This window comes from Melozone crissalis, unplaced genomic scaffold (genome assembly GCF_028551555.1).
Source record: "Melozone crissalis strain CALT ecotype California unplaced genomic scaffold, PUWL_Pcris_2 ptg000005l_1, whole genome shotgun sequence".
Classification (NCBI taxonomy): domain Eukaryota; kingdom Metazoa; phylum Chordata; class Aves; order Passeriformes; family Passerellidae; genus Melozone; species Melozone crissalis.
The window spans coordinates 49,517,417-49,531,964 of NW_026535783.1; the positions used below are offsets into that span (position 1 = coordinate 49,517,417).

General features: G+C 39.0%; 1 protein-coding gene across 4 annotated transcripts in view; it reads right to left on the reverse strand.

Moving 5' to 3' along the window:
• Positions 1-14,548, reverse strand: part of CERT1 (ceramide transporter 1) — an 80,507-nt gene that overhangs the window by 10,948 nt on the left and 55,011 nt on the right. For 3 of the 4 annotated variants that reach the window (XM_054286272.1, XM_054286301.1, XM_054286292.1), the window contains 5 exons: positions 12,403-12,560; positions 6,450-6,542; positions 3,753-3,839; positions 2,723-2,815; positions 2,066-2,143 (listed from right to left, as the gene is read on the reverse strand). In XM_054286272.1, coding sequence (XP_054142247.1) covers positions 2,066-2,143; positions 2,723-2,815; positions 3,753-3,839; positions 6,450-6,542; positions 12,403-12,560 — 509 coding nt within the window. The remainder of the gene's footprint in view (positions 1-2,065; positions 2,144-2,722; positions 2,816-3,752; positions 3,840-6,449; positions 6,543-12,402; positions 12,561-14,548) is intronic. The other variant, XM_054286283.1, reaches the window with a different exon arrangement.

Here is a 14,548-nt window from a genome sequence, read left to right on the forward strand (position 1 = left end):
CAAGTTTTTCCCTTTAAAGGGCCCAAGAACAACTCAGAACCTATTATAAAGCTGACAGATCTTCAAAAGAAAGTGATCTGAACTCCCACTCAACTGGCAGAGACAACAATGCCTTTCTAGAGACACACTGAAGAAACAGCTCCCATCAGAATACTTGTTTATACTTCTCAGTCTTAAAAACAGGGCTGTTAGTTGCTACTTGACCTTTTACTGATACCAACATTCCCTTCATTCACATCAAGTCTAGGAAAAAAATCACATTTTTTAAGAACCAAGATACTAGTTTTCCTTCCTAAAGCCAAATTGTCAGCCTGGGAACAGAGGCCAATTTTTTATAAATTTGTAATAAAATCTATAGTAGGTAGAATGAAAAGGTCTGCTATTTTCATAATGCTCTTTGTTGTCTTGTTCAGTAGAACTGAAACTCCAGAACAGGTGGACTGACTTGTTAGTCTGACAAAAAATTCGGTTTAGGGAAAATACTTGGGAGGGTGGAACTGCATGTGGGGATATTCATACTTTCTGTAGTGAGGCCATTAACTTGAAACTGGGTTAGGACCCACTCCATAGTAACTTTCATGTAGTACAATCCATGCAGCAGGCAAAAAAAGCAACTTTACTCCAGTCCATTTGATCCTGATACTTAACCACAATTTGCATTATTGTGATAATGATCTGGTCCACCTCAGATGTGTTTGCAAGTGATCAGTTCTGCAGTCACAGTGGTGCTCTACAACTCAGGTTTATCATATGAATACAGAAAAGTTATCACAGGCATAAAACAGGTGAAAACGAGGACACCTGCATATCTTGGAAATATGAGTTCCCCTTATGCTGAATGATCTCTGCAACCACAACATGACAGAGTACTAGCTCCCGTCTTGGCAATCAAACTTGTGCTCTGTTACTTATTACTCCCTTTCTTTATTATCCCCTCACTTTATTACCCCTCCTCCCAAAAAACAACAACTTAGAAAACTAACTCAGATACTGGAGTACCAGTAGATGAGCCTATCACTGTTGTGCAACAGGACTTGCATACTTTTTCCCTTGCAGTAAGTTCAGATTTCAGAAATAAACTAATTGCAAAAGGTCTTGGAATTTTAGTCCACTAGGCAAGTCCTTAAGTGTTGGTTCTGCTCATGGAGCTGGTAGTAAGGTCCGCAGGTAATACAATTCCAGGCTCTGTTAAAAAAAAAAGTTAAAATCCATTCCTGTTAGGAAAAAAAAAAAGATTGGTCAGAGCTTTTGAAAAAGAGCAAAAGAGCAGATCCCAGAAGGAAGCTCCATATTCACCATCACATATGGACCACAGAAGGAAAGAAATAGCATGAATAACATATCTGAACTACTGTTTTGGAGATTAAAAAGCAAACACTTATCTAATTCTACCCTACACAACCACCTTCCTATTAAGTACCTAAAGTAATTTTGTACATTACTGGAATATGTCATTATGGCAACATTGATATATTCAGCATATCAGACTTAATTTCTGAAGGACAAGTGAAACATGAACACTTCAATATGATCTGTCATACCCACAGTCTTGTTGATCAACATGTTTAATGGTCTTTTGGTAATCAAAGTAGTCATAGAGGTAAAAAATGGTAATAGTGAACCATAAGACTCAATGTATTAATATCATTACAAATCAAAACTTCATACAAAAATCAAACCTTTGATTTAAAAGCAAGAAAAACTATTCAATCTGAAGCAAAGACCATCTCCAGCCTCTGTAAAACATGTTATTTTACTTTCATTATTACTAGAGATACAAAATTTACAAACGATAGACATTTTTATTAAAGCTACTGAAGTAAACCAAATAGTTTCACAAGATTTGGGCCTCTGCACAAGTGGTATGCATGCAAGCTGGATGTAAAGAAAGACAACCATTTAGTACAGGAATAGAGAACTCCTTTGTTTGTCTCAATGTACTAGTTTAAAGCAAGCAGTGTTTGACATAACAAAAAATCAAAAACCAAAACAACCCCAGGTTCTAGAGAAAAGGATGATATAAAGCAAAGATATGCAACCCCCACGTGACACATCAATACAGTACCTGGGCGCTGAATCTGTGAACATCATCAGAGGCACTGACTAGATCAATGGAAGACATGGAGGAAGAGCGACTATAGGGCTACCAGAGACAGACAAAGAAAAAACCAAGTAATCAGAACAAAGGCACAACAGAGCGTTCAGTACCAACTTGCAAGCACAAGATAATGAAGAAAAGGAAAACAAAAGCACCATAAGCAGCAAGCACAGCAGCAAATGCTGATTTCATGCACCTATTATATATTATGCTCCCAGTGTAGCCCTGACAGGAGCATAGTGTTTCCAGTAACAGCCAAAAACAAGTCAACCAATCCTGATACAACCAACTGGATTTTTTTTTTTTTTTAAATAAATCAGTTCAATGAATCTGGGTGAAGGTATCTTGAAAATACTGCAGTTAGCCAATTGGGATTTTTCCTTTTTTTATGCCTGACAAGCCTGATACAAGTAAAGAATATTCCAAATAGGTTCTCAAATCAGTATTTTTGAGCCAAGACAAAAAGCAGTCCTTCTTCAGTTCCAGCTACTGTTTTTCAAAAATGAATAGGCCACTGGAAGTTACTAGAAACACCGAAAAAATCTCACCTACCCATACAAAACATTACATAGAAACAGCACAGACCAGCCCCTTATTCTGAGAAGACCAGGATAAATATCTTACCGTTTGCACAAATCGATGAGTCCCCACAGCAGAATATGCATCTCCAGAAGGTAAGGATGTTGGCCAGTGTAATCTAACCTTTTCGCTTTGGGACTGCAACAACATAGGTTTAATTATTATTAGTCAGCTGCTACGGGGTGGACTGTGAAACAAAGTGAGTCATGCTCAATCTACCCAGTGACTACAACAACTAATGCTGTCCATGACAGACATGAAGCTGTCATCCCACTGGAATTCTCAGTGAGTGGGCCTGAAGACTAAATTAATCTAAACTTCAAGGTGTATTTCTGAGTTAAGGAAAACACACTGGCAGCACTAAAGATCCATGTAGTACTATCACAGTCACTCAAAACCTTTACTCTTTGCTAAGAGATTCCAACATAGGGTGAACTCTGTTGGGTATTACAGGTCCACTAGAAAGTCTTCTAATTCTCAAGTCACTGTTATTCATTACATTCCTAAGCATAAAGTCTTTTACGACAAAGGATGCACGACTTTGTTATTCCCTCTCATTTTATATGCTCTCAAACTCTATTTTCTAGAATGCATCTTATCCTTTTTGATACTTGTCCCTGAAGTGTATTAAAAAAATTAGTTAGTGAAGTACCCCAGCAGAACAATGTCTTTCCTATTCCATATATCACTGAAGAAAAAAGAAACTTCAGACCAATTACTAGATTTGGAGAGACAGCTGAGATTTTGAGAGACAGTAGTATTTGATATTTTTATCTTAACAGGGCAGCAGTCACATATAGATAATTTTCATACAGGACATTTATTTAGGAATTAGAAACTAGAGACATTTAATAAACTTAGCACTTGTATTATTATTTTCTAGACAAGCTATGAAGTTACTATCTTAAAATTAGCATTAAGCAACTATTTTTTATTGTAAAAATAGTAAGGGGAATTCCCTGATCAGTGCCGGAATAAATAAACTGGAGCTTCAGATACACCTCAGGACAGACTGTAAGACACAGAAGTCTCTCAGGAAGTGCTCATCATTAAGACATTTTTCAAGTTTTAGTACCTGTTCTTCCATTTTATCCTGTCTGTCAAGAGCAGCTTCAACAGCATCAAAGAACTCTTCTTCATTAATCAGACTATTAGGACCCTCCTAGAGCATAAGGAAAAAACTAGTTAAAAATCCTGGAGACATAAAAGTTCCACTTCAACTTAACATCAGAAATACATATTTACATTTTATATGTAACTGATGGAAGCAAATTTCTTCTGCAGATCTTAAATATTTTCACCAATATTCTTAGATTACAAGTTCTCTGAAAACCTTTACTCGTTAAAGGAAGTGTCATCCTCTAACAACAATTTAATGATAGTTACATAAAGAAAAAAAAACCCCAGGAAAGTGAGTAATAGTGTCAGTATGCTTTGACTCCAAATTTAGGACTTAATTAATAAATGTCTTCTCTTGAAAATGTTTACAGTGTCATCATAAAGTACATCTATTAACATAACTGTGTAGTTAGACTCCTCACAAGCATTTCAGTGCCTTAAGGCACTGTGTGATCAAAAATACAACAAGGGAAGACATAATTTTGGGGATCTCTATTGAAAATTCTCAGAATCAGCAGTTTAACACTAAACAACAGGTAGAGTTAAATCAAGGATTGAAAACTCTAGTCTACTAATTAAAATGGTAATCTAATATATTTACTGCATTTACTGTATTGTAAAACAACCTATTCCTGCAAGTTAAAAAAACCCCCCAAAACTGTGTATCAGCAGTGACACCTGGAAGAAGCAGCTGGGTTCAAAACCAAGTAGATGAAGTTTAACTTCCTATTTATTTCATTCTTTTACAGTGCATGTCTCAGTGACAACAATTAATCTAATGTCAAGTACCTTAGATAGCTGTACAGTACTACTACTATTTCTCAGGCTATGACTTGAAAGTAGAAATATGCTTCATTAATGTACATGAAAGGGTCAAGCTCGCTGTATTTCAGGTAGCTTACATTAGTGTGGATGCCTCATCTGTGGAAGTGTTCAAGGCCAGGCTGGATGGGGCATTAAGCAACTTGGTTGACTGGGAGAAGTCCCTGCCTCTGGCACGGATATTGGATCTATATGACCTTTAATGTCCCTTCCAACCTAAACCATTCTACTATTACTCTTCAAAAGCTGGTTTATGCATCTTAGAATAGAACTAAATACCTCACTGAGGAGAATGCTGATGAAATGCAATTTAACAGAAGCAAGGAACTTAAAATCAGAATTTGAAAACATAGTATTTCAAGAGGCAGTGACAAATTGAAAACCAGTTAAAGTTACATGTGATCTTCTAGGACGGTCTCTGCTGTCAGAGTTTTCATATTTTTGTTTTACCTATCTCTACAGCTGAACAAATAAAAAGGTAAAGTACAATTACATTTAAGCAGTATCAAATGTATGAGAAATTAAGAAAAAACCAACAGAAATATCTGCAAGAAACATGCTTCGGACAAAAGCAAAACATCAAAGGTTAAGATATACTTCCACTCAAGGAATTAAGGACTGAGATTCTTTATACAGTTTCAGTTTCCAAGGTGAAAAACTAAGTCTGGCATGAACACAATTGTAAATCATGCTTGCACTGGCTTGTGGAACTTCACTTTCCCTCTTCAGGAAACAATCCAATCTTAAAAGTGTATTGTGTTATTGTAGGAAGGCTTTGGTAGCTGAAGTGGCAACAGGGGTGGCTTCTGTGGGAAGCTGACAGAAGCTTCCCCCATGTCCAACTGAGACAGTGTAAGCTGGCTCTAGGATGGACCTGCTGTTGTCACTGCCCAAGGCCATACCCATCATCTCTGTGATACTGTATTTAACAAAGGAGGAAAAAAATCTGCAGCTAGAGAAGAGTGGAGTGAGAATATGTGAGAGAAAGAGCTCAGTAGGTACCAGGTCAGTGAAGAAGGAGGGACAGAAGGTGCTCCACATGCTAAGATTTCCCTGCAGCCTCTGGTGCAGACCACAGTGAAGCAGCTGTTCCCCTGCAGCCCATGAAAGTCCATGAAGGAGCAGAGATCCACCTGTAGCCCAATGAGGAGCCCACACTGGAGCAGGTGGATGCCCAAAGAATGCTGTGATCCTGTGGGAAGCCCACACAGGAGCAGGCTTCTGGCAGGACCTGTGGCCCCATGGAGAGAAGCTCATGCTGAAACAAGTTTATTGGCAGGACTGTAAAGCCATGCTGGAACAGCCTGTTCCTGAAGGACTGCATCCTGTGGGGAAAACGCACACAGAGCAGTTCATGAAGAACTCTGCAGTCCATGGGACAGACTCTTGTTGGAAGAGTTCATGGAGAACTGTCTCCTGTGGGAGGAATCCCAAAATGGAGAAGGGTAAGAGTGTAAGGAATGCTCCCTGTGACAAGGAAAGAGTGGCAGAGACAATGTGAGATGAACTGACCACAACCCCCATTCCTTTTCTCTCTGCACAGCTGAGGGGTAGAAGGCAGAAAATTTGGAAGTGAAGTTAAACCCAGGAAGAAGAGAGGGGTAGTGAAAAGGTAGTTTTAAGATTTGATTAGTAATTAAGTGGTATTTCCTCAAGTGAGTTTTGCCTCTGTCAGCAATTGGTGAGTAACCTTTCCCTGTCCATATCTCAACCCAGAAGACTAACATTGTATTTTCTCTCCCCTGTCCACCTGAGGGGAGTAGTAGAGTGGCTTAGTGGGCACCTGAAAAAGTCATAGTGTTATAAAAAATTTCTAAAGTAAAATTCATACCTCATAGTCTGGCCCTCCAAAGTGGGACTTTTTCTTCAGTTCTGTCACAGCATTTTTGTATGCTTCTTCAATTCTTCTCCTTTTCTCTGTCTCCTGTAAAATTACATGACCATTTAATGCAGCAAAAATAAAATGTGAACAGGCCAATAAATGGAACGGCCAGGGTAGTGTTTTCTCCAAGCAGCAACTGCAAAGCTGATGAATTTCTGAGTTTATTTGCATGCACGCATTATATGTGCCAATATACAAGCATATATAATAGAAAGTTTGGGGAACTAGCTACCTTGAGGATACCTTCTAAGTCATGTGGAAGAAACCAGATCAGCAAGCAAAAACTGGTTTCTAGTTTAAGCATAGTTGTTCATGCTTCATTGGGAGTCATACTTTGTATCTGACACTTCATATAAACTTCCTTGACACGGATACTTGGGCAGGGATAACAAAGTGTAAAAGCAAAACTGGTAAAAAGCTAACATGCTGAATGTAGTGATACACTAACAAGTTTGTATCTATAATTAGGGCAATGTGAATAATTTTGTGGATTCCATGCAGAGTGCAACTTGATACACTTGTCCAGTAACAGGTTGTGACTGTATTAGGTGCCAGTCTATTTAGAAACCTGACAGTGACTATACCATTGACTATTTTGAATAAAACAATTGTAATGCTAAAATCAGACTAAGTCTAATATTGCCTCTACAAATTCTGCATGCTGCCAGATATTTTCTGTGAAAAAGCTATAAACACTTCTGAAATAGCTTCTGAAAAATCAGCTTCTTTTGCAAGATGTTTCTGTGTCCCCTTTCAAAATCACTTCAGATGAAAGTCTAACAGGTGGACATCACACACTTCTTGTAGATATGGGTTTAATTATTCAGCAATCCAAATTGAAATTTAAAGATTCAGTGGAAAACCCTAAAGCAATATTGAAAAGATGCGTTTACAAACTGGGAATTTGGTGGTAGCATTCCCTCAAACACATTTTCCCGTTTCCAGTTAGGGAATACTTTTGATGTAGAACAAAGTAGTATAGTTTTACACACACACATCCCACACACACATACACAAAAAACCCCACAACATTTTGATGGAGACAATATTGTCCTTAATTGTGACTGTAGGCTTTTCCTTTCTGAAGCAATCAAAGAGGCAGTACCTGCTAACAGATTTCACAAAATTTTGCATGATTATCTTTTTTGAAAGGAACTGGAGAGTCCTGAAGATACATAAAGCATGACTTGAGTATAAGTCACTGAGAAAAGTACAGAAATGTTACCAGACTTGGAATAAAAAACAAAACAGACCCCTCTAAAACACAACTTCTTCTCCCACTCACTCCAAATCCCCTACGGAATACTTTCATAATTCAATCTGCAAATTAGTTACAATTCACATGTGTCAAAATACGACTCTCCAAATTTGCCAGTTTCTCTTGGCAATAGTATTAGAGAAGGCAGAAACAAAAACAGAAAAATGCTGTAGCAGTCAAGACAACATGAAAAGCATTATCACAAAGACTTCGTTGCAAGTAAAACAGTGGATCAAATACTAATGACAAAATCCTTTGTGTATAAAATGTGTATATATTTTAAGAAAAGTGTTTTAAAATACATTCAATGTATTATATACTGTACTGGAGACAAAAAGTCAAGCTCAAGATCCTAAGAACTAGGTATAAAAGGTGGAAAGAAAAGTTGCAACTACAATAACTTTAGATAATACTACAATACACATCAATTTCATTCTGGATATTTGACTATTTTGGTAGTTAAAGAAAACTAATCATATAATCTATACTTCTATCATCGCACAATATTTATTTCCTTCTTAGAGCAGTTTACAGACAGATTCAAGAAAATCAAAAGTACAAAGATCTACACCATTCTCATCCCACACCTATCTATCACATGGAAAGCAACGTCTCTTCATCAGCCCCATAGTGATAAAAGTTACTCTTAAAAAGTGATGTTTAACCACTAAAATGAAAAGATATAAACTAAACCAAAAGCAGCTCTACCGCTCTGGAACAATGGTAGCACAGGTCTGAATACAGTCAATTGCTGTAATTAAGCATCAAGGTGCTGCTCACATGGGTAGCAATTGTGGGAGGAGACTGAGGCTGCCTTGCGGCAGACAGAGGCCCTTGCCAGCTCCACAACAGACTCACTGCAACACACAGCTTAGCCCAACCACCATGCATGTGACACATCTCTGAGGGAAAAAAAAAAGGAATAAAAAACACTCTGTGGAAAGAAGAATTGGAAGAAAAAGTGAGAAATGACGGAGATGCCAAGACCAAGAACATGAGGAGGTGAGGAGGCGCAGCAGAATATATATGTCCAAACTGCAGGGGTATTTCCTGAAGGAATCACATCCCATGAAGGATCTACACTGCAATAGATTTGTTTTCCCAGAGGGCTGCCACCAACAGAGGCACTAGAGCTGGGAAAAATGTATGAGGAGAAAGGAATGGCAAAGATGAAGTTTTGGACTAATTGCAAATGCAACATTCCTCACCATGCAATGCCTGCTGCTAGCAGGCAGTAAGGTTATGGAACACACTATGTCAAGTGAGAGCACACAGCATGTAGTGATCAATCAGCCCAGCCAGCCAGGGTTTGTGAAAGGCAGATTGTGCCTTACCGACCTGAGCTTCTATGACAGGGTGACCTGCTTAGTGGATGAGGGAAAGCCTGTGGATGTCATCTGTCTTGACTTCACTAAAGCCTTTGACTCCATTTCCCACAGCATTATCCTGGAGAAAATGGCAGCCCATGGTTTGGCTGAGTATACCCTTCACTACTTAAGAAACATCTGTCTGGATGGCTGGGCCCAGATAGCGGTGGTGAATAGAGTTACATCCAGCTGGTAGCCTGCCACCACTGCTGTTGGCAGGGGTCAATATTTGGGCAAGTCGTGGCTCATATCTTCATGGATGATGAGGACAAGGGGATCAAGTGCACGCTCAGGCAGTTCACAAATGACACCAAGCTTGGTGGGAGTGCTGATCTGCTGCTTCCTGGAGGGCAGGAAGGCTCTGCAGAAGGATCTGGACAGGCTGGAGCATGGGCTGAGCCCAGTGGTGTGAGGCTCAACAAGGCCCAGTGCTGGGTCCTGCCCTTGGGTCACAGCAACCCCAGGCAGTGCCACAGGCTGGGGCAGAGTGGCTGGAAAGGCCCTGGGGGTGCTGGTGACAGCAGCTGAACATGAGCCAGGTTGTGCCCAGGTGGCCAAGAAGGGCAATGGCATCCTGGCCTGTACCAGCAACGGTGTGGCCAGCAGGGCCAGGGCAGGGATTGACCTCCTGTACTCAGAAAAGGTGAAGCCACTCCTAAAATTGCATGTTCAGTTCTGGAACCCTCAGTTCAGGAAGGACATCGAGATGCTGTCCAGAGAAGAGCAATGGAGTTGATGGAGTGTCTGGAGTACAACTCCTGTGAGGAGTGGCTGAGGGAGCTGGGGTGTCTAGTCTGGAAAAAAGGAGGCTCAGGGAAGACATCATTGCTCTCTACAAGTGCCTGGAAGGAGGCTGTAGCCAGGTGGGGCTGGTCTTTCCTCCCAGCTAACAAGCACAAGCAGAAGAGGAAGCAGTCCCAAGCTGCAGCAGGGGAGGGCTAGACTGGATATCAGCAGGAAGTTCTTCACTGAAAGGGGAGACAAGCATTGGAACAGACTGCCCTGCTCTGGCAGTCTCACTGGAGGTATCACTGAGCCTGGCAATGTCAAAAGAGGTGTAGATGGGGCAATCAGGGACAAGGTTTACTGGTGCACCATTGGACTTGATAAGGTTTGAAATCTTTTACAACCTTAATCATTTTATGATTCTGGTAGAGGAGCCTACAGGGAAAAGGAATGGAGTTGAGCTCAGGAAAAAGGGCAAGACAACTTATTCTACTGTTTGTCCTTCTGTCTCCCATTAACTTCCCATTATTTTAAGTCAGCAACAAATTGATTTTCCACGTGTCAAGAATGTTCTGCCCTGACAAAAACCAGGAAGCAATCTTCCTGTCTTTCTCTTGACCCATGAGCTTTCTACTCTTCTACCGAATTCTACTCTTCTACCGAATCCTGCTGTATAGGTGGCGAGCATTTCACTCTCTGCCAAGGTATCCCACCACAAGTCTAGTTATTTCATTCAAGAAAAAATCTCCTCTTCCAAAAGGTGAGCAAAGAGAGGAATACAAAGTAATGACTTCATAAACTAATTAAGGTACTTAATACCCTAACTGTCCTCTAAACCCCAGAAAATGTCATTGACAAATGGGCCTTTTTGAAAGTTGCAAGTCTGCCAAAGCAGAGCAAGTTGAAAACTCTCAGGTTTCAGGAGCTTTTGCCCTTTTAATTCCTGGGAAAAGAAGTGGAAAGGAGTTTGTGAGCCCCTTTAAAATGTACTTATACTGTATGAGATATTAGTCCCTTGAGACTCAAGTGAAATTGAGCCTTGAATTTGCTAACCACTTGCTTCTTCCACAAGTGCTTTAAAGCTAGTTTACAAGACAACACAAAAAAAGTGACAAAACCCAAACCTAAATAATTTAAATTATATTTTAACATATTATTCCTTATTAAAATATACTGAAGTACAGGCAAGGAAAACATGCTCTAAGGAAAGTCTCCTCAACACAAATGAAGAGTGTTTGTCCAGCACAGGGAGGGCTTTTGCTGTGGTATCTAACAGTATCCTTCTGATATGTTTAAGAAACTAATAAAGAAATTGAGCCAATGTCCTCACAGTTTACAGGAGAAGGCTGAAAAATAAGCTTTAGATACTGGAAGAAAACTTACTGCAGCAGGGTATAAGGCAAAACTTTTTCATTCTAACAACAGATGAGGAGCAGACCTGCTTAGAAGACCTAGGCTGTCTACAGCCTTGATAAAGCCCTGAGCAACCCGGTCTGATTCAAACTGTCCTTACTTTAAGACGAAGGTTAGAGCAAGAGAGAGCTCTTGAGGTCCCTATCCAACCTGAACTCCCCTATCATCTTATAAACAGGCTTCCAGTCGTGGACCTACTGTAATTCTTCCAATGCTCAGCTGAACCAGTAAAAAATTACTGACAGAAGTCACAATACAGTGACACAGGGCCAAGCCTTTGACATATGCACAAACAATACAGAAGGCAGGGTCAAGGATTCAAATATGTCTGAATATGTTCATTCTTTGAAAAATGTATCACTAAATAGAGTAAGATTTGATATATGGTATATGTGACATCAAAACATGGAAGGAGAACAGAAGGACAGCTGCAGCACACACCAGCCAGCAATGGCAGGATTCTAAAAATTAAAGCCTGAACTCCAACCTGCCATGCCTCCAACAACAGATCTCAGACAAGAAGACACTGCTCCTTTAGAGCTGTTACACTGGTTGAGTAGGTTCAGAATGGACTATCACTGCCTAGAATAACATATACTCTAACACAATACAGAAGATTTAACCGGTTAGTATAAAGTATAACTTAATCTCACCAGTCTGTTAGAGGACAGTGAAATAATTTTATCTTGAGGAGACATATAAAGTTAGAATTGGTTGTTTTCCCCGATGTTATCACCACCTCTTATTATACTAAAACATTTCAGAGACTTGCACATCATTTTGCATGCATGGAAAACTAAGTCTATGTCAGAAGGCTGTAAGCAATACACTTACTACTATGAGATAATTTCAGATTCTTTACAGATATAAAGACTATAAGACTACTATCTGAATAAGTGCTGTGAAAAAAAGACTACGATGAAAAGAGCTACTATATCACCACTGCATCACCACTCAGAACAAGGCTCCTTAACATTTTATATGGGTAATAATTTAAGCACCTGAAATTAATAAATGTTGTATATAAAAATAAAAGCAGTTGTTTGAGTATCGAAGTTAGTAATAACTTATTTGAAATTTCAATTTCAAGCTAAAGAAACTTTTTCTTTCAACAAAAGTAAAAGGGAAATGATCTTACCTTATCTAGTCTTTTTTGCCAGCTTTCTTCACGTTTTACCATGAGTTCAATACAATGAGACAGTGTAGCAAGGATTCCAGCAGTAGTTGCCTTGAAAGTTATAGCTTCCCCTTTAAAGTCTATGCCATTAATTCCTTTGGGTGTCACATGTGGAAACACTAAAAACACATATATGAGATCACTGATAGCTGTCTTAATCAAATAAGCACTTCACATGGATGTGTTATATTTGAAGACAACAGACTGGCAATGAAGTTAATTTAAAAATTAAATTCTGAAGTGATAATAATGTCCACAGTTATGCACAGGATAAAGAAAAATATTCAAAAGGCGAAACAGATCCTTGCAGCTTCATTTTGCTATACTGTATTTCAAGCCTGCTTGTAATGCTGTATTACTCTGCACTCTGCAAATCATGTGGGTGGAGGGAGTGGTAATAGTTTGTAACAATAGCAGTTTGACAGCTTGAAATGGGGCCTAATTAACACAGAGCAACCTTAAAACGTATCAGACTCAGCACTGAGAAAGGAAGAATTTCAAAATGTCATCAAATCCAAAATGTATAATTCAAGGTTCTTTTAAGCATATAATTACAAATTTTAAAACCTAAAAGTAAAAAGGTATAAGATAAAAGCATCAAATGTGCTGAATTTTCCAAGTACTGTGAGTTTTACAGTTCCAAGAACTGCTTCATGCTGTCAACCAGGCCATCTGTTGCTAAGGCTATTTAAACAAGTCATTTAAAATGTGTGCAAAAAAAAAAGTACCTATTATATGTCACACTGGTACGTAGGTTGACATAATAACATATCAAGCACTGCATATGAATGTCAGAAAATATTACAAAGCAGAAGTAACACTCAAGTTGAAGCTGACTGAAGCCAGCAAGTTAAAGTAACTCCTGCTATTGCCAAAGAGCAAGCTCCTGACTTATCACTTGGACTGACATAATTTTTTCCTCCAGTCTGTCAGTTTGTCAACATATGACTTTTACAGTTTAAAAAGTACCAATTAATTTTTGAGTAAGTTTATTTGTCTGCAAGAGCAAAGCAGAACTTTCAAGCAGTTCCATTCTGTAATGACAGAACAGTGTCTGCACTTAGGGAATGGAAAGCAATCATCACATGGTCTTCAGCAGTGGTTTAAGTCTCTAGAGGTTTTACATGCCCCCCTTTCAAAAGGAATCAAACTCTTTTTCAAACAAGTAATTAGAGTATACACCCAACTCCTAATACCTCAAGAAGCAGACATACTATGGTAAAATACAACCTTTTTTTTTTTAAATGTTAATTGGGAACATTCCCTAAAAGGTAAAAATCATGGGGGCTGAAAAAAAAAAAAGGAAAAGCAAGAGAACAAAAAAGTTGTTTCAGAAATGATAATAAGCAGACCAGCTCTCCCTTCCCAACAGCTGCAGAGGGAACACAGTGGGGACTGGCACTGACAGTGGCATAAGCCGGCAAGGAGTGTCTACACTGAAAATAATTAAAAGTATACAAGAACTTTGCCCATAATACTTCACAACTGAAAAAGATGGTTTCACGCTAATAATTCCTCCTGCTGGTGTAGGCTATGTTCACATGCAGGCTGAACAGCACAGCTATAATGTTTGCAAATGTGATTTTTCTCTCTCACTTAGGAAATATGCAGACATGCTGAAGGAACTGCAACTAGCTGCAACACTATATAAATAATTTCAGAAATCTCTGCAGTAGAATTTAAGAGAAATACAGCAACACAGCTTAATTTTCTGCAAAGATACAACTTTTGTCCCTTTTGAGGTCTCAGCCACATCTTATTAACACTTCTGTACAGTCCTAAGCCACTCCTTAATGACTAGTGTCAGATGAAGAGCTGCAGACTTAAAATCAGTGCCCAAATTTTTTCAGTCATTACAATTATGGGCAAAAACTAACATCTTGCAGAAGATTTTGAATTTTTTTAAAGAGAGATGATCACTCAACTGATTCCTTATGATGGATACAAGTATTTTGATTCATTCCTAGTCACAGGAGGTATCTGTCTTTCTGAAGCATGTAGGGAGATGACCTCAACCCTCACCTCAGGAACAACTGAGCTTAGACATTTTACAAATACTTGTGAGAAGATTTTCTATTTGGAGAGACCAAACATATTTCTGATTCCT